A 19,707-nucleotide genomic window follows, 5' to 3' on the forward strand; every position below is an offset into this window, starting at 1 on the left:
GGCGTTAAAATTTAGGCTTTGAGATTCAGAGGGAGGCCACAGGTCTCTGTTTTTGAGATTCGGAAGTGTCAGGTCTTTGAGATTCAGAGTGGGTCTTAGGTCTTTGACACCCTATTTACATGCGCTGAGAAAATCGGCATAGGCCCGGTTACCTTAGCTTTTGTTTCAAGTTGTGCCAGCGTGGCAGCTAACGTGTATCGTGAGCCTGTATTAAACGCCTATTGACGAGACCAAAGGAACTGGCTATATGGAAGGTAGAAAAGAGATCGTAGTTCCTCCAGCAGTCCCTACTAAACTTCAAGAACTGATTTACGCTTTTCGTGAATCCAAAGCGCTGTTCGCAGCATGTGATCTCGGTATTTTCGATTTATTACACGAGTCCGATGCTCCACAGTCAGCTAATGAAATATCTTCAAAGATGAGTGCCAATGTGGATGCTACAACACGTTTAATGGACACTCTGGCTGCTCTAGAGTTGTTAGAAAAGACCAAACAAGGTGAATCGTGGCTGTATTCCAATACCGAAATGGCCAAGGAGTTTCTGACCAAGTCAAGCCCCAATTCCGTTGATGGTTACATCAAACACTCAAATAAACTGTTGTACTATCTTTTCGGTAATTTAGAAAGTGCAGTTCGCGAAGGATCAAATCAGTGGATGAATACTTTTGGCCAATCATCAGAAGATTTGTGGAAAGCCGCTTACAACACCGAAGAAGACCGGTTACGATTTCTTGGAGGTTTACATTCCACGTCACGCCTTTCCACTCACGCTGTGGTAACAGCATTTGACTTGGGCGAGTTTCATTGCTGTTGTGACTTAGGGGGTAAGTAATCACTGTTTCGTAATACGCATTTATACCTCTACCGAGACTCCATCTTCAAATTGACAGATATTTTTTTTTTGTTTGTTTTTTGTTCTTTTTTGTTTGTTTTTTTTTTTTAGAAATTTTCATAAATTGCATAAACACGTGCAGGTATTGTACAGGCCCTAAAATTCTCTCTTAGGGCCTGATTACATGAGCCGAGCTGAGCCGGCTAGCCGGGCTGCTTCGGTGTGCCGAGATGACTTTCAGCCCAGTATTACATGAGGCGAGCCAGCCCGGTTGATGGCTGGTGCGATGAACCGCGGGAGACCGGATCGAGTTTGATTTTTTTCGAGTTTTGATTTTCTGTACTCTTGCTGGCTTAATGAGCCGGGCTGACCCGGCAAACGCGATTACATGGAAAAATCTCAGCCCGGTTAGTCGGGATCCCGGCACCGCGATACCGGGATCTCTGCTAACCGGATTGGTCCGGTTGTCATTTAATCGCGAAGTTGATTTTTGTTGCGTTTAACAAACGTGCCGAGATCCCGGCAAACTGACACCAGCCCGGCTCATGTAATCAGACCCTTACTCCGAAATAACCTTCAATTCGATCCGTTAGTTTAAAGCCCCATCCACACTACGCCAGAGAAATTTGAAAACGGCGTTTTCACTACCGAATCAAATGTTTCTCGTCCACACTACACCGGAGAAATTTGAAAATGCAACAATCACTAGTCATTTTAGATTTGAAGAAACTGTCTAAATAACAGTCAAGTCACGTGTTTGGTCTCTTAAAGAAAATATTTGCAGAATAGGGGATTCCAGCAGTAGCGCACACAGATCAAGGAACTCAATTTGTATCCGGAGAGTTCAGAGCATTTGCTGTTCAGTACAGGTTCCAGGTGCAGCACTCAAGCCCTATAGGTACCCTCAGTCGAATGGTTTCATCGAAGCCATGGTCAAAACGGCAAAGAACATCATGGAAAAGGCAGAAGAGTCAAGGTCTGATCCACATCTTTCAATGCTGATCTACAGATCCACACCAATAATACCGGGTCAACTAAGTCCAGCAGATCGAGTTACTCACCCCTGCTCATTCATCAATATCTACATCCTAATCTGGAGGAGAGCAGAGAAGCGCATATAGCACAGCAACAGACGCCAGCTGATTACTACAATCAGAGAGCCAAGCAGCTTCAAGATCTAAAGCAATACCAGAGTGTTCGCGTTCAACTGGATCCCAACAAACCAGTCTGACAGAAAGCCACAGTGATTCAGCAGCCCATTGACAGATCACTGACCAGATCACACTCTAGGCAACGACGAACTGTTAGTTTCAAAATGTTTTCCGTCTACACGAAAACGAAAAGCCTGCGTTTTCCATTTTTCCGGCTTGAATGACGTTTTCGAAAAGCTCCGTTTTCGTGTCGGATTAGTGTGGACGGTAGGCCTAACCGTAGAAATAGACTGCTACGTTTTTAAATTTCTCCGGCGTAGTGTGAACGACGCCTGAGGCGCATCGTAGTATTTATGCGTCCAGCCTCTTCAACAGATACGTTGTATCCTCTTTCCTGCATCGCTTGTATACATTCTATTTCGTCTGTTTCGCAGGCCATCATCCTTTCTAATCACCTCTCGGCTTGACATTGTATTGACGTTCAAAGGAAAAATCAGAAGTTGCTCACTTTTAGAATTTAGGCTATTTAGTCACTAACCCCTTCACTAACCACCTAGCCTACGTAGGAGCGAAGAGCTTTTTCCGCATTCTGGCCGCGCGCAAATTGGAGCGAGAGCAAAAAAGTCGACTATTCGCTCGCCCCTCCCACCACCTACTTCATCGATTTTTTGCCCTCGCTCCAGTTTGCGCGCGGCCAGAATTTTACTCTCAGTTTGACATTGCATTGATGTTGAAAGGAAAACTTACAAGTTGCTCACTCTTGAGAATTTTGTACTGTTGAGGCACTAACCACCCATACTTGATTACTGTTTGATATCCAGGTGGAACAGGAGCTATGGCATACACTTTGTGTCAGTATTACCCTAACATGAAGATCACAGTGTGTGAACTGCAGTCAGTTATGGACTCTGCTCATCATTTTCGTCCATCTTCAGAAGATTGCCCCAATCAAGGAAACGTTTCTTATGTTGCGGGCAATTTCTTTCAGCCTGATCTGCCTAAGGCTGATTTGTATGTATTATGCCGCATACTTCATGACTGGACTGAAGACAAAGTGGACTTGATACTTTCCAATGTGTTCAAGTGTTTGCCTTCAGGTAAGGAAGAGGCACTTTCCCTAGGTCTACCCTGTTCTTCCCCGGGGTAAAGTTATCTCACTCCCCGTGACCCCTATTCCCTCTTTATATCTCTCCAACTCTTGCGCTTCAGGGGTCGGGTGTAGGTCTCGCAACGGAAATACTACATTCAGAAATGCTACAGCCTATCTATAACGTCAAGATTTCAATAACTACGCACAGACATAACACAAGTGCGTCACTGAGCCACGACTAGATTGGTCTCCTCTAGGGGTTTAATTCAAATTTTCAGAGGAGCATGTGAAGATCTACGCCCCGAGGCATCTCTTTCTAAGGTCAATTGGCTACTGACCCTAGCCTATAACGATAGAGAAAGGCCTGAGGTTACCCCCTTCCCCCCCCCCCGCCAAATTATCGAGTAAAATTCCCCCAAAGTCCTGTTACATTAAGTTCATTGAAGTTGTCTTGAAGTTACCAGCCTATAGCATATTGTCTCTGATGGTTTTTCTTAACATATTTTCCATGATAGTGTAGAATCTCATCCATTTGAGAAAAACCTTAGTTAACCTGTAGCAGAAGACTGCTTTTGAACTCCAACTTAATCAGTTTATTTTGTTTTGTTCTTGTTACAATAGGTGGCGGCCTTCTTATTGGTGAAAGGCTGTTGAACGAAGACAAAAGTGGGCCTAAAGATGCTCTTTTACTGTCCCTCAACATGCTTGTGATAACTGAGGGCAAGGAAAGGACAGTGACGGAATACAAGCAGCTATTGGAAAAACATGGATTTGTTGATTTTCAAGCAAAACAACTTGAGTCAACTTTAGGATTAGATGCCATTTTATGTAGGAAGGTTTAAAAAGTGGTAGGAATTTACACTAGCCTTTATTAGACAAGAGTTAACCATAGCAACATATCTACACAGCAAAGAGAAACACATTCTAAAACACTCTTTAAAATGTACGAATAAAAATGTATGGTTACATCTATAACGTAATTACAAGTTTTGCCTGTTCCCTGAAATATAAGGCCGTTGTAGCCTGAGACCTGTAAAAAGTCAGACTTAAATTATTTGTCCTGGTATATATACAGACCTATACAGTCAGCGATGATTCACAAGTAAATTTTATTTATTGTCATGTTGACCTGCAACAAAAAGAATGAATTATTTAGTTGTTTTAAGTTAACTGTTAACTTAAAAAGAAATGAAAATTGATACCGGCAATCACAATATAACACTTGGTAAATTGTATTTTCAAAACGCAAAGGGTATCTTTCAAGCATGTGATCTACTTTTCAATCATGTTCACTGAAGCTGTACAAATTTAAAACAAGACCAAATTTTGGTATGAAGTCCCAACCCTTCAAACCTGGGTGGAGAGAGGCACTGTGTGAGTTAGGTGTCTAGACCAAGACAGCCAAGAAAACATTGCAATGACCATGGCCTGGAAACTAGCGATAGTACAGAATTCGACCTCCAGTGCTGAAAAGACATTTGGCCTCAAATTAGACACATTCTTTTCTGACGTTTCAATGATTTGCGAAAATTAACAAGGAAATCATTCGTTGTATCTCGTGTGTTACATTATTTGAAACTGTATGAAAGTGTAATTGACCCGGTGTGACCGTTAAATACAGGTCAAGACGATAGAAAAAGTCCCGTTGAGACTTCGCAAATGTTGACCGCGACCGCTTAATAGAAGTGACCGCTTTTAAAATAGAGCTCTAAATTATAGTTATTGGGGAAGATATTTTCGGGACTTTGAAACCTGATCGCTTAATAGAGGATGACCGCTTAATACGGTGCCGCTTAATAAAGGCTTGACTCTATTGTTATGACAATAGTGACAACTATTGAAAGAAAGCCCCATGTCCTCACCCGTGCATTGTTCTTCCAGTTAGGTTCTGACTCTTTAACTTTCTGTACCATGTCGGAGGATCAGACTTTGCCTGCAAAAAAAAAATATTCAATTTATCATATCAATATGGCTAGCTCTGGGAGCAGTCCATAAAAATGTAAAACTAGTGAGACAATCTCAGATAGTGCAGAGCGCAATTGATAGCTCTGGTACAGTAGTCCCATAAGTACTCACCCCTACTCGGTTCACTTCCGGTTTGTGTCTACCTTGGTAGTCTGCTACGGCTTTTTCCCTTTGCAGTGTGTATGTTTCAAGGTTGTATTTTCATTTAAGGTCCAAACATTACGCACAAATTACTACTGGTGCTTTAAGTTGATTTTCGTTCATTTTAAATTCAACAATACGCTGAAGCAGCAAACGTGACAATTTAGCTCTTCACGCCAACTTTGTAACTTGATACTTTTGTTTTCCTCGCAAAGCCATGTAATATGAAACCCTTGTTTTCTCCAAAACATACGGAAGATGTCCTTGTTTTTTAGAGATAAATGAAAGAAAGTTAAATATCTGATGTAGTGATGAAGAAACGGAACAGAGACGATGTTTTACTAAAAATGCAAATTTTTACCGATGAGCAAGAACTAATTTAATTATCAGATAGTCACGAAATACCACTTTCTTTTTCTGTTGCCACCTTTGTTGTTAACAATAAAGCAATTCAAAATTAACACACAACGATATTGATGGCTGAGAAGCTTTTCAACGAAAAGTATTGAAGATAAACAGCGCTACTTGGCCGATATGAATGAGTCTCCTCAAAGACTGATTAAATTAATTTGCGCTTTCATTAGGTGCCACGGCGTCTGCAGCAATATTTGAGCATTTTCCTGGTTTCTTTTGTTACAAATTCACAATTTGCGGAGTATTAACGCCACTAACTTGAGAACTTTTTGGTCTCTCTTACAGACACAATTAAGGCAAGAAATAAACAAGTCGCTAAGTAGAAGCAATATATTTGAACTCCGACAAGCACACTATTGTAGATTGAAAACAGCAGATGATAGTTGTTGAACCGACCTGTTTGTAATTCTAAAAGCTACGCAGCCACAGTAACGTTTCACTTTTGCAATAAAAAGGGACAACTGGCGCTACCTGAAAAATAACTGCCGTCCTTGGTCGCATGACACGATATATAAAATACTGCGCGTAAAGATAGTGTATAACACTAACAATGCTAGAACGCATGCGTCTTACATGTTGAGCTCTACCATAAGGAAAACTACTCAACATTTGTGCGTGATTCCGTATGCAATGTATCCTTCACCTAATATAGAAGCCACGAACCCTAACTAATCTACGCATGCGTTTAGGGCAAATTAGTTTTGTTCTAAGGAGAATGGTACCACAAGGAGAGCAAGGGGTTACCTGAAACAAATATATAGCTTTGCGATGTTCAAAGTTAAGCGACGGCGATGGAATGTGTTTTACGTAGAGTACACATGTACCTTCCCACCCTACTCCCATTACTTCCTTGCCTCTAGACTAATTAATTAATTGAAATTAATTAATTAAACAAACATTAAAGTTTACACCTTAGCGCCATAGCGTCATAGCGCCTTAGTTCCTTAGCGGCAGGCAACCCCCATAACCATCCCAATAGTGCACTCTGCACTAAAAAGGACAAGAAAAGGTCAATGTTTGATTTAGCTTTTGAATTCTTCATGGTTGGGGATGAAGGAGATGCAAGTGAGTTTTAGGCTGAAAAAGGTAATTATTGATTGATTGATTGATTGATTTGTTTGTTTATTTATTTAGAGCGGTTTTCAATTGAGTGTCGTAAAACCAAAACCAAACCAATTACGTACTAATTAGACCACTCAGCCAATCTCAAACCATAGTGAAACCAAAACCAAAACCAAAGCAATTGCCTGATCACTTTCTGCACTCAATTGAAAACTGCTCTATTTATTGACCCCTTTATTGCAAGGCTTACAACAATCAAACTGCCCCTGTGATCAATAACCACAGCCAATGGCTCGAATATAACTTCGGTTCAAGGGTACATCGCAGAAAAATCCAACAGTTTTTTCAGGCATCATCTAATTCATTTCAATTACTATTCCAGACTCTTCGTAACGAATGAAATCAACTCAAGGTCCTGAAATGTGTTGAAACGGCTACCACTACAGTCAATTCTAATTATTATCGCACACATCCTTTAGACCGTAATTTGGTGTCTAATCGAGAGAGACCGCAATAGTGGGATCTGATGAAAATGACCCGATTTCTGGTTGTAAAGTGTCACATGTAACATATACTGCTATACTGTTTTAAGATTTCCAGTTTATGTTAATTTGCAGACATCTACTCTGACACATAATCCTCTAATATAGTAAACAGTCCAAGACTGCAGAATAATTGGGTCACTCAATATATCCAAGTTGTCTGTCATAACGAGAGAAGAACAATTAAATTGTTACTCTGGGACCACAGGAAGTGTCTGTAATTCCGTAATAGCGAGAGTCAGTAATAACAGGAGTTGTTTCCATTCATTTCTTTGGGGCGTGTTTAAAATATGAAATGGCGAAATGACGGAATAGCACTTGACAATTTGGCATAAGGTGAACCATAAAATTATTGAGAGCTAACCACCTTCAAGATAATGATATTTAGGCTAACGGTAGTGCCATTTTGTTATTTCACCATTTCCTGTTTTAAACATGTCCCTTTGTTTGTAGTTTTGGCCCAGGATGTAGCTTCTGTCCCTAATAGCCGGGTGTTTGCAAGGCGAGAGTTGACTCTACATCACTCTACATAGCTCTCTGCACTGTTGTGTGCCTAATATACTGGGCGATAACAATATTGCATTTGGCTAGAAGACACACACTTGGAAATGCATTTAGAAATAACAACTTGAATCATCTTACAACAGCAGCGACTTCAGCAAATTTCTAGACTTTGCCATTAACATTTTCATACTGCTCCCTAGTCTGGAAAATTAGTCATAAGATTCCTTACTATTCCAGATTTCCATACGCTGCAATAAAACCAGTAATATATTGTGGCAACAAAGCGTCCATGTACATGACTGTCATGCCATCAACTTACAAACATAGTTGGTCTGGGTCGATGAGTTACGTGGCTTGAGGTATCTTGGGCTGCAGAAGTTCTAAGATGTGATTCAGGGCCATGGACACCCGTGGAGGTTCTTGTAACTTGTGATTTTGAGCCTCTTGATGAGTGCAAACCAAGAATTGCTTGTTTCATCACAGCCATCTCCTGCAAAACAGAGAAATCAGCCATTAATTTCACATTACAAAAAATGAAGTACAGGTTTCTTCAGACAGTTATTTCACATATTGTAAAGTATTTTTGTGATTTTGTGTGTGACCAAAATAACTCAAAGTACCATGACTGCTTTAATAATTCATTGAGTTTTAACAAAGGAAATCGTGACCATGGCAGTGTTTGGATATCTGATCTTAAATAACATAGATTTTTACAATTTCATTTCTCCATTTCCTCCTTAGTTTTATTGTCGATTGAGAAGATGCATCAAACACTCAAGACAGTGTTTGACGACATTTCCAAACACCTTGAAGTTCATCAAGAATACCCTGCTACGCGTCGTATTTTCAACGCTCTTCTCAGTGTTTGGAAATGTGGTCAAACACGGTCTTTCGTGTTTGATATATAACATCACCCATTCTCCTAGTTTAAAATTGGGCTGTAGGCTCTCTACCTCCAGGCTGACCCTGTCATCTGTAGCAGATACTGCCTCTGCCCACAGTTAATAGCTCTAGGGGAATGAATAAGAAACTCAGCAAAGTTCATTGTTGTATGTTTTTGTTCTCTTTTTTGGCCTGGACCATGCACAAAACACAATAGTTCTTTGCTAATGACCGAGGAACTAACCAATAGAAACACTTTGGTTACGTAACTCATGTAAAGTGTATGAGCGCAAAACAAAAGATTGTGCATGGTCATGGACCTTCCAACATAAATCTTGGCATCTTTGTTTGCTCCTTTGATGTTCGCCGGGCTTCATAACCAGTGCCTTCTATTAACTATGCTTTTCACATATTCTTATCAAAGCTCCCTTTGTACTGTCTTCCTCCATGTCTACTGTAGTCGACCACGTTCCTTTTGCTTTCTGGTTTCCACGTGAAACCAAACCATATATATGAGTGGTGATATTTTCCGAGAACTATAGCTGACTGGAACTGCCTCCCAAAGGAGAAAGCAACCTCAAATTCTCTAGACTCTTTTTCTGTTTTATTTTATTGTTTTAGATTTTTAGATGCATTATTTTGTGCGTGTCTTAAGAGTTTTACCGACTTAATTCATGTGGATGTAAGATGCTCTTTTAACTTTATTCATGTGTTATCATTACCTCTCGTTGGTTCAGAAGTCTTTCCAAGTCTGAAGACAACTGATTGCGAGACTTTATAAGGTCCTCTTTTTCTGCTTTCAACTTCCTGTGAAAAAATGTTTCATCCAGGTTCTCTTCTTAGGCAGTAAAGAATTTAATTTAAGGCAGTTCTGAAGTAATTTTGATGTTAACAGGGGTGCTACACTGTCTAGAGAATTTTTGACTTCAATTGCTTATGCTCACGAGTATATCCGTTTGCTCAATTAACAGTTCCAGGGAAAATGTTTCATAACAAAACACAAGATATGTCCGCTTTTGTCCTTTTAGTGCAGTGTGCAAAAAGAAAGTCCTGTCAAATAGCCCGGAACTGGTGGATTTCCCAGTCAGGCTAGTGGAGTCTGTCTGTCACTTGCCTGATAGGCAGGGGAACTTTCTCGGGAAAATGTTTGAGAAAATTCAAATTACAGAGGTACCGTTTGGGAAAAAATAATTATTATTATACTTTCATTTCTTGACAGTGCTTCTGTAATTTGAACTATCAATAATAGTGCCAAGTTTTAAAACAAGTTCCAAGAATTTTGCAACGTGTCCAGATAGTATTTATGTTGTTCAGCAAGGAGAGGTTAGATGTTGCATGTAATATTATTATTGACCTTGTTTCCTCCTCCATTAATGCTAGCTGTTCATTAAGACTCTGATTCTGTGTATCCCTTGCTCTTATACTCTCAATCAGGTAGTTGTATGGCTGTTGAGCTTCATTTAACAGTGACGTGGCCTTGGAAAGCTGCAAGAAGGAATATTGGCTCAATCAATACTATAGACAACAGCAGATGAACCAAGTAGCTACATTTAAATCTTGTGCGGTCACCTCTGGCTTGGCATTGGGTATTTTGTTTCCAAGAAACTATTTTTTTCAACACCAACATTAGCATATTTACAGCCCTTCTCAAATGTTTATGCTAATGGCAGCCATTTCAGACCAGTTAGCTGCAGTCATATATTAGAGCCATGCACACAGTATCCACAGTATCTCAGAGAATTGTTTTCTCTCAGATCTGTGGACTATTTTGAGAGCAGCTGATATTCTCACCCTTCTTAAACCTTGCACTACCACTAACATGTATGGCTTGAATTCCTTTACTTATACAGCAGCTAAGTTCTGGAATGCTTTATTGGCTCAATCAATACTATAGACAACAGCAGATGAACCAAGTAGCTACATTTAGATCTTGTATGGTCACCTCTTTTCCAAGTAAGTCTTTCTTTTTCTTTTCTCTTTCCATATCATTTCTAAGTGACGTGTTCGCCCTTTCCAACTGAAGTACTCTGCGTGCCAAGTGAACACTACAAAAATAAAATCAGTCAAACAGAGAAACCAATAACTTGATATTAGAAAGTAATATTAGAGAGTAATAAGAGGTATTGGGCAGGTCAGTACTTTATACAACATAGTTTTAACACTAAGAAGAGCAATATGCACATGTAATAAGTCAGGGAGTCAGTCATTCATTCATTTAGTCAGTTAGTCAGACAATCCATCAACCATACAGGCAGACAGTCATTCATTCAGTCAGTCAGTCAGTTGGTAAGTCACTCCTTCAGTCAGTTGGCCAGTCAGTCAGTCAGTCAGTCAGTCAGTCAGTTAGTTAAGCAGGCAGACAGACAAACAGTCAGTCAGGCCATTATCACTCAGATCATATCAGTCATTTAACCACACGGTAACTCATTTAGTCAAATAGGCAGCCAGTTACATTCTTGACCACTCACTTAGCAAAATATAGCAGATCATAATTGAGCAATGGAGCCTCGACTGTTTGTTTATGAAGTGGGTTTATGTGTTCAGTTTGACAATTATTTTAATTAGTAAAAACAATGTTATTTACATTTTAATTAGAGTAAAGTCTATGCGAATGTGCATGTACCTCTGCTGCATTCTCCTCTTGGCTGTGCTTGGCACATTAGCACCATAACCATATGAGAACAAGACACGCTCAGCATCTGATTCATTCTCAACTGAAAATCAAGTGTACATTTATTAACAATTAACAAGGTCTGGTAACGAAGGAAACTCCATTGATGATGCTTCACTTGAGGAGCTCTGCAATGTATGAGCCCCTCCCTCCAGAGGGTACTCCCTAATATAGGCTTCATAGGTGTGTGTGGACCTAAAAGGTGTGGTTTTTGAATAATTTTGGTCTGAAAAAGGGAATAGATTTTAACCATTTTGGTCTGAAATAGGATATGATTTTCACTCTGGCTTGGCATTGGATATTTTGTTTCCAAGAAACTATTTTTTTTCAACATCAACATTAGCATATTTATAGCCCTTCTCAAATGTTTATGCTAATGGCAGCCATTTCAGACCAGTTAGCTGCAGTCATATATTAGAGCCATGTACACAGTATCCACAGTATCTCAGAGAATTGTTTTCTCTCAGATCTGTGGACTATTTTGAGAGCAGCTGATATTCTCACCCTTCTTAAACCTTGCACTACCACTTACATGTATGGCTTGAATTCCTTTACTTATACAGCGGCTAAGTTCTGGAATGCTTTACCTAACAGATTAACAGCTATTTCTTGTCTCAGTGACTTTATTGGTCAAGCAATTTGACAACATGAATTAATTGGCTAAAAATGTAATTTCTTCAGTTAATATTTTATTCAATATACACAGTGCTACTTTATTTTGACTTTAATTTTCTCAATTTTTGGGTTAGGTCCGAAATAGGGGATGGAAAATCATAGATTTAGGTCTGAGGGTGCAGGTTTAAAGGTTCAGGCTGCACACCCCCACCAAAAACGTTAGGGTATGAGCCACAACATCTGATTTCAGACATCTCAGTATTTTAACACCAAAGTTCACGGCATGTGGAGGGAATTCAAGGGGTTAGCACTTCCCCACTCGAGTCTCAATACCATAAAAAAAGTTACACAACCTATCACCTCCTTGCCATTTAACATGTTTTAAAAAATCTATTTTAATGAACCAATTAATAAACAGAAGTCCTAATCCTTACTCTCTGCAGCCTGCATGATAACATCATCGAGCTCCTGCTCAAGTTTCTCATAAACAGCCAGCTTGTCTCCCTGCTCCTTACACTTTGACTCCAGTTCCACAAGCTGCTTTTCTGAGGAGTTTTGCAAACTGTAGTATTGTTTATTTAAAATCTTGAGAAAAAAAATTATGAATCATTTAGTAGGAGTGATCATTCCCAAAGAGAAAATACAGTTCAACCCCTATCAGATGGCCACGCTCAGGAAAATGGATAGTGGCCGCTTAAAGTGGGCTGGCTACCTAATGGAGGTAAAAACAGTAGAAAAGTCCTCATCAGGACTTTGATTACTGGTTGCCTGATAGGGGTGGCCATTTAACAGGTGGTCGCTTAATAGGGGTTCGACTGTATTTCAGTTATTTTTTTTAAGTGTAGCACATTTGACATATTTTTTTCTCCAGTTAAAATACGTTTTTCACTACATTTTTCATTAGATTTCACTTCTGAGCAGCCCTACAAAGTATCAGTGCTCCTGGCTAACTGCATGTCAGGGTAACTGCACTAAGACAAGCACAGTTCTGAATAATAACATATCTCTGCTCCATAGCTCCTTTCCAAATTCAGTTCGCAAGGTCAACTACATTCTTAGTCATCAAAAATCAGTTCTGACATTGCTAGTCATACCTCACTTTTGCTCTGGTACTTCTCAGCCTCTAGTTTTGCCTGACGAAGATTATTTGTTGTTTCATCAAGGATCATCTGCAGTCTCTCCAACTGAAACTGTTTGACGCTGATCTCTTTCTGCAAATCGGACTGCCTGCTGTCAGCAGTCAGTTGTAATTGACGATACCTTTGGAAGACACAAGATAAACATTACTTCCTGTTTCCTTAAAAGAGCATGCCAAAATCATGGCAATTCTCTGTGATCAGTGAACACTTCATAAAAAGGACAAAAGGTAGAGAGGAGAGAGGCACTGTGAGAGTAAAGTGTCTTACCCTAGAACACAACACAAAGACTTTGGCTAGGGCTCAAAGCCAGACCTCTTGATCCAGTGATCAGTGAGCTAACCATTAGGTCACTGTGCCTCCCACAATGACATCATAAACATGGATTACTCCACTTGCAACAATAACATTCATCTAGTCACATAGTATTTTGCAAGAAATCTGTAGTGAACATTATGCACTTTAGGAGGGAATGCCAAGGGGAATCCCCATCAGAAGGTTAACCACCCTTTTTCTCCAAGGACAAACTAACACCACACAGTAATCGATAAAAATATATATACTCTAAAGTGTTAATATTTTTTTTACAGAAATATTTTCTTACTCTGATTGCAAGAGATCATATTTTGAGGCAGTTTCCTTCTCACTGGCAAATGCTCGTTCTTTTTCCTCCAATGCATTATCTCTTGCTTCTTGAAGATTCCTACAGTAAGGGGTAAAGCCTTTCAAGGTGGCTTGCAACAATTTAAAGTATGTTTCAGCACTTCTACTGTGACAAATTAATACAGCCACCCTTTGTCAGTTAACAAACTACTGACAGCAAATACATCAAAAAACATGTCCAACCATTGAAGAGCAAGATGTAGAGTTGTAGCCATTTTCTTGACATTAAAAGTTATTTTGCTGGGATAAGATGATGAAAATACCCTTAAATTCAGCTTTGAGGGCTTACAACAAATAAACAAGACTAGTGACCTCCATTTTGTTTTATTGAACTGTTTTCAACATATCAACATTCAACTATTTATCAAGTTTAAAAACATTTCTGGACACAGTTTCACAGCCACAAGAATAATTTTTTCTAAATTTGGCAAAAAGTTGCACATTATTTTGTATTTAAAATACTGATCATAGTTCATTTGTAAAGAATGGGGGTCACCAGACTTGTGTCTAAGTTATAAGCCCATAAAGCTAAAATGAAGGGTGCATTGATGGTATGCACTGTTGCTATGGTAACCTTCTGCATTAAGAAAAAGGCCATAACCCATTCACCAAGATTGGGCATTTGTTTGATGCCATTATTGTAGTACCAATTAAATCTAATAAATCAGTTGGACATAACTCTGGTTTTCAATTTAGCATGAAGCAAGGATGCTAGACAGACTTCCATTTCAGGTTCCCTCCCCCTCACCCCCTCTTGCCATTGACACTCTGTCAGGTTGCCCCCAACAATATTTGCTAATCTAATGGCAAGGTTGAACTGAAAGTCACAAGCCAAAGTTATCTAAATTTAAATTTACTGGTGAAACATTCCATTTAACAAGTTCATAAGCTACATGTATGATATCAGAACACACCTAAAAATTAAGTTTTCCTGATATTAAATACTAGCCTGTTTTCTCTCTCAAACATATCTTTAGTGTCACTTCTTATCTTGTCCAGTTCCATGGAAGTCTTTCCTTTGATGTCATCCAATTCAGTCTTCAGTCTCACCTCATACTCTGATTTGTATTGTTCTCGGACACTGACGTACTTCTCATACAACTCCTCTCTAGCCTGCTTGGTCTCTTCAAGTTGTTTTGATGTCTGCTCTAGTCGTTCCTCAGCTAAAGTACAGCGGCCTCTCAGCTCCTGCAGCTGTCTGTTCATGTAGTCCTTGTCTTGTTTTAGCAAGGCAACAGTCTGCTTACTGACCTGTAACTTAACATAGTGAGAAAAGAGATAGGTTTTAATTAAGTAATTGACTCCAGAAGTACCAAATGAATTAACAATTTTGCCATGTTAATTCTGACAATTTTTTCTACATCATTAGCCTGAGGAGATGGAGAGGAGTGAACAAAACCATCATGCCTGCTGGTGCAGAGAAGTCTGGACCAAGCAGATCTGATTAGATTTTGATACGACTTGCATAGATGATAGTGTTTGACTGTGACTGGTCTGGCTGCAATAAAACCTTTTGACCAAAAACTAGAAGTTAAGCCAGAAACTAATTTCAGTCTACAGCTTGCAGTGTAAAATAAAGACCGTAGACTGCAATATGCTTTAAGGTATTTTTCAGATCAGCCAGCATACCTCTTTTTGTACTTCAAGTAAGTTGTCTGACTTCGACTTCAATGCAGCCTCTAACAGTGTATTACCCTTCTTTAACTCCATGATGTCTCTATCCAAAGTATCCCGCTCACTGCAAACAAAATAATACATGTAAATGAAAGCAAAATAAGAAGACTAATATACACCAAGTTTTCAGATCCCTGCACAGTGTGTAAAGAAAGACCTGTCTGATTGTGTGGCAGTGTTGGATTTCTCTGTTGGACTAATACATCTTATCCACCACTTGCCCAAAAGGTAGGCCAGTAACATTTAAATATTTTTTTAGTTGGAAGATGAAGAAAAGTCACTAAGAAAGGCCTTTGGGGAAGCACAAATGGGTACCGGCGAATTTAATGCTGTGGGTAACCCTGCGACAGACTAGCATTCCATCCAGAAGGGGATTTAGAAATAGCCCTAGTCGCTTCGTACTACTAACAAAAACCGGAGAAAAGCGCCAGCCTGGCTCGTATGCAGACTTTACCTTTCACCTTTGGGGTAGCACACAGTGACTTCAACTTGCCCAAAGTGCCACCTGGAGTGTTACTGCCATTACGCGTGATGTCACACACTCTTTAGTTACGATCCCTAGATGCGTTGCGAGTCAAAAAAGCATGTGCTCAATCGAAGTAGTGTTCACGGTGATTCGTTTAAGAGGGAATCGTTTTCAATGCCCATATACTGTTACCGTGAACATTATAAGGACACAAACATAAGTTTTGGTTTCTTTTCTTGCCTGTCTAGTCTTTTCCTGTATTTATAGCAAGGTAATTTTCCTTTTTTTTTTAGTTTTCGAAACTGTACAAGATTGTAAAAGTCGTACCATCGTACAAACAATGAATTACAAGGGCACATATTCAAGTTTGTGCAGTTTAATCGTTTCATGCGTCCACATGGAATATATCATTTTAAGCATGCAGAGTGTTTAGTCATACCAGTATTTTGAAAGGAGATGGGCATTTCTTGTTTTTATGGGATTTATTTTGCAAGGGATAAAATAAAGGTCGTCCAAATGAAGAATGCAAATATGATATATTGACTGAACCCAGTCACATGTATTACATCCCCTAAGAGCAAGGAATGCAACATGTTTTCACTATCTTCACCTTCTGACTTGATCAAAGTTTGTGATCTTATAATCCCCTTGATTGACTTGAGATTGTAACTTCTCCAGCTGAAGAGACAACCTTTGTACTCTGTGTTCCATCTCTGCACGTCCCATGCGTTCATCCTCGGCCTCCTATATTTGAAATTTTGACAATAAAAGTTTTTTTTGTTAATTCCACGAAATCCACTATTGCAGTTTCTACTTATACATTTCATGGCCTAGTCATATTTAGATTACTATCATTTTTCAAATGAAAATTCTTTCTTCAATTAAGCTGATATTATTGAGCAGTTGTAATGTCATACACAAAGGGACATGAAAATGGTTGGTACTAGACTAGCATATCAGTCATGTCCAATACATCAAAATTGAGTTGATTCATCTATGTTAGTTGATTATTCAACTAACCAGAAGTCAATAGAAATAAAAATAAATCATAAGATTTGGAGAGGAAGCCACATCTGCCCTAACTGGTTTTCATACGAGTCCTATATCCTGACCGAATTGGAATTTGGAACTGTTGCTTTTTCAGGCAAGAAGAAAATTGGAGTACTCGGAGTAAAACCCTCAGAGCAAGGCCAGGACCAACAACAAACTCAACCCACATATGACAACAGGTCGCAATCAAACCCAGGTCACACTGGTGGGAGGCGAGCGCTCTCTCCACTGTACCATTCCTGCTCCAGTTCAAGGTTAAGTCATCTTGTGATACCGGAAATCTAAACAACATGTCCTGCTTAAGGTGGAAATCTCATACCAGAAGTCAGAATGCAAGACAGCTTGCTTCTAGGGAGTGTTGAAAATGTTGTTGAATTGACTCGATTCAACTCGAATTGAATGACTCGTCTCCTTGGTAGTGGCTACAAAAGAGGGTTGAAAACATTCTCTAACTGACTTGATTTGACTCAGATCAAACGATTCATCTCCTTGGAAATCGTCCCGCCATAACAGAAGTTGGTTTTGCAAGACAGAAAACATTCTGGAGCTTGCTATGAGGAAGGGTTGAAAATGTTGTTGAATGGACAAAAAGCCATATAATTAACAACTTGTTAACCTTGAACGTTCGGTCTTAATGGGAACTGGTTTGAGATCTTCCTGAAAAGACCTCACTCTCGGTTAATATGTAGTCATAAATGATTTACTTTGCCTATCAACATTACCTTGCAGTAAAAAGCAACTTCTTCCTCTCTAGTGTGAAGTTCATGAGTCAAAGTTTCCACTTGCTGTTGAAGGCTTGTACATTCCAGCAACAGAGGATGACTGGCTTCATAAACTCTTATCTAAAAAAAAATTAACCCAGAGTTATTATTTGCATGATTTAACTTCTGTGATTAGTCAGACTAACTCTGTGCATTAGAATGCTTCCTATAACAAGCTTCTCAATATTTTCCTTCCTCCCTGAAAAAAACGAGATTCAAACCCAATCTACTCTTCCTAGCACAAGCTCACCCTGCTCCACAAAAAATTCAGTCACAAACAGCCCCCTCATAATAAGTCTTGAGATAAAGCTAAGAGCTGGCTATTTTCACCAGCTGAAAGAGAGCTTAACACTAGCCAAAATATAACTACTATCAAAACAAAGACAATTTTGAATTTGCATTACAACTTCACACCGCTGTAAATATGTCTTTCTGAAATGGCTTAAACCACTGGAAGTTGTAGCTTAAAGACTGAGTTTATTCCTGATGGCATTACTTTCAGTAGCATCTGAAAGCATCTCCACTAATTTCAGTTTTATTCGGTTTAAAAAAGTGAGATATTTTGAACGGCAGATCATCACTCAACCATAGTTTAAAAAGAATATTGCTACGGATCTTGATCATGACTAATAAATATTCGTGACAAAATTGGGGCTACAGAAAAGGTCCAGATAATCGAGAAATCCAGATAATTGAGGTACAGATAATCAAGGTTTGACTGTACAAACTTTACTGACAAACTAGGTTTCCATTTCACTAATATATCACTTGAGAATGTTCGAAGACTTACCAGTTCTCACCTTAATTAATCCCAGGTTTCTATCACACATATGCCCTCCTCCTCCCCAACCCCATTACGTTCCCAGGGTCTCTTGTTCCCGCCATCCCAGAGGGGACAGAAAGAAGAGAGACCCTGGGAACAAGGTCAACTGCCTCTCCCCACCCCCAACACCCCACCTGCTGCTCCAGAGATTACTTTAAAAACTAACCATCACAAATTCTCTCAAGGTGAGTTGTTCAGGCTCAGTAGATTTCAGTTCCAAGTACTTTTCATCAGACAGTTGTTCTAGATCATTCAAGCCCCTTCTGTAATCCACTGCCTTTTCTTGTAACTTTTTGTTTTCGAATTCCAGTAGTTGTTGTCGTTTGAAGATTTTCGCCATTTCCTGTCTCGTTCTTTCAAGAGAACTCTTAGATTCCTCCTGTTGCAGTTTAAGCTGCGACTCGAGCCTCGCCTGAAGGATTTGTTTATCGTGTCGCGTATCGGCCAAGAGTTCCTCTAACTCGTCCACTTTGCTCATATGATCAACTTTCATGTTGTCAATGATGAGGTTTTTCTGACTCAATTCGATACGGAGAAGTTCTAAATCATGCAGCAGTTGTTTTCTTTCGATTTCATGTTTAGTAATCTTGTTTTCCACTTCACTGTCGACTTGCGTGGAAGAAAGAGCCGAGCTTGTCAACAAAGTTGAAGATTCAACGTCCGTCGTGTTTTCCAAATTTCCAGTAATGTCATTTTCTGTCCGTAAGGTGCTATCTCCATTATTGTCGCTGGCATGAGAACTCCTTGCACTATTGCTTCCTCTTTGTGACATTTTAGAAGGACCATGAAGTTTTAAGTTTCAATAATTCAACGATGTTTTGGTAAAAGAGCAACATCAAGCGTTTCCCAAGCCGCCATTTGTAAATTGTGGCATAATTACGTGGTGTAACGATCATGTAGTGTTTTGAGTGGTTTTGAACCATCTTCAGGAAAGGTCCTTTAGTAACAACATAACACTATATGATTGTTACACCACCTATTTAGTGACTGTGAGTTGATTCCAGATTTCCGCGGGACAATCGTAAAAATGGCGGGAACATGTTGGTTTTCTGTGCGAGGTTGTAACATAACTATGGTTGGAATGAAAATGGAGGAAATAGCAAAAGCTGCTCTCAACTTGCTCGTACAAGAAGAATTATCCAACAAGCATCCTGCTCACAGCACCTGATCTCTTAGCTCAGCTGGTCTGGAAGTTTCGAGTTCAAATCCACGCCGGGGTATTTTTCTTTGTAGTTCCGAAAACCTCCTACCTAGACAGTACTGGG

General features: G+C 39.5%; 2 protein-coding genes across 2 annotated transcripts; one reads left to right on the top strand and one right to left on the bottom strand.

Annotated features, from left to right (window-relative positions):
- The first annotated feature begins 35 nt into the window (after positions 1-35).
- On the top strand, positions 36-3,987 carry LOC145498747 (putative bifunctional dTTP/UTP pyrophosphatase/methyltransferase protein). Its single transcript, XM_081478680.1, has 3 exons — positions 36-824; positions 2,805-3,080; positions 3,695-3,987. The coding sequence occupies exons 1-3, from the start codon at positions 248-250 to the stop codon at positions 3,913-3,915; spliced, it is 1,074 nt and encodes a 357-aa protein (XP_081334806.1). The 5' UTR covers positions 36-247; the 3' UTR covers positions 3,916-3,987.
- LOC145498740 (progesterone-induced-blocking factor 1-like) lies at positions 3,925-19,305 on the bottom strand. Its single transcript, XM_081478670.1, has 15 exons — positions 18,609-19,305; positions 17,581-17,700; positions 16,419-16,552; positions 15,298-15,406; positions 14,618-14,925; positions 13,610-13,708; positions 12,964-13,129; positions 12,304-12,454; positions 11,207-11,297; positions 10,526-10,628; positions 9,938-10,068; positions 9,306-9,390; positions 8,021-8,191; positions 4,936-5,006; positions 3,925-4,202 (listed from the first exon to the last, which is right to left on the bottom strand). The coding sequence occupies exons 1-15, from the start codon at positions 19,212-19,214 to the stop codon at positions 4,193-4,195; spliced, it is 2,355 nt and encodes a 784-aa protein (XP_081334796.1). The 5' UTR covers positions 19,215-19,305; the 3' UTR covers positions 3,925-4,192.
- Positions 19,306-19,707: the final 402 nt, after the last annotated feature.

The sequence above is a fragment of the Orbicella franksi genome, chromosome 9, assembly GCF_964199315.1.
Source record: "Orbicella franksi chromosome 9, jaOrbFran1.1, whole genome shotgun sequence".
Lineage (NCBI taxonomy): Eukaryota > Metazoa > Cnidaria > Anthozoa > Scleractinia > Merulinidae > Orbicella > Orbicella franksi.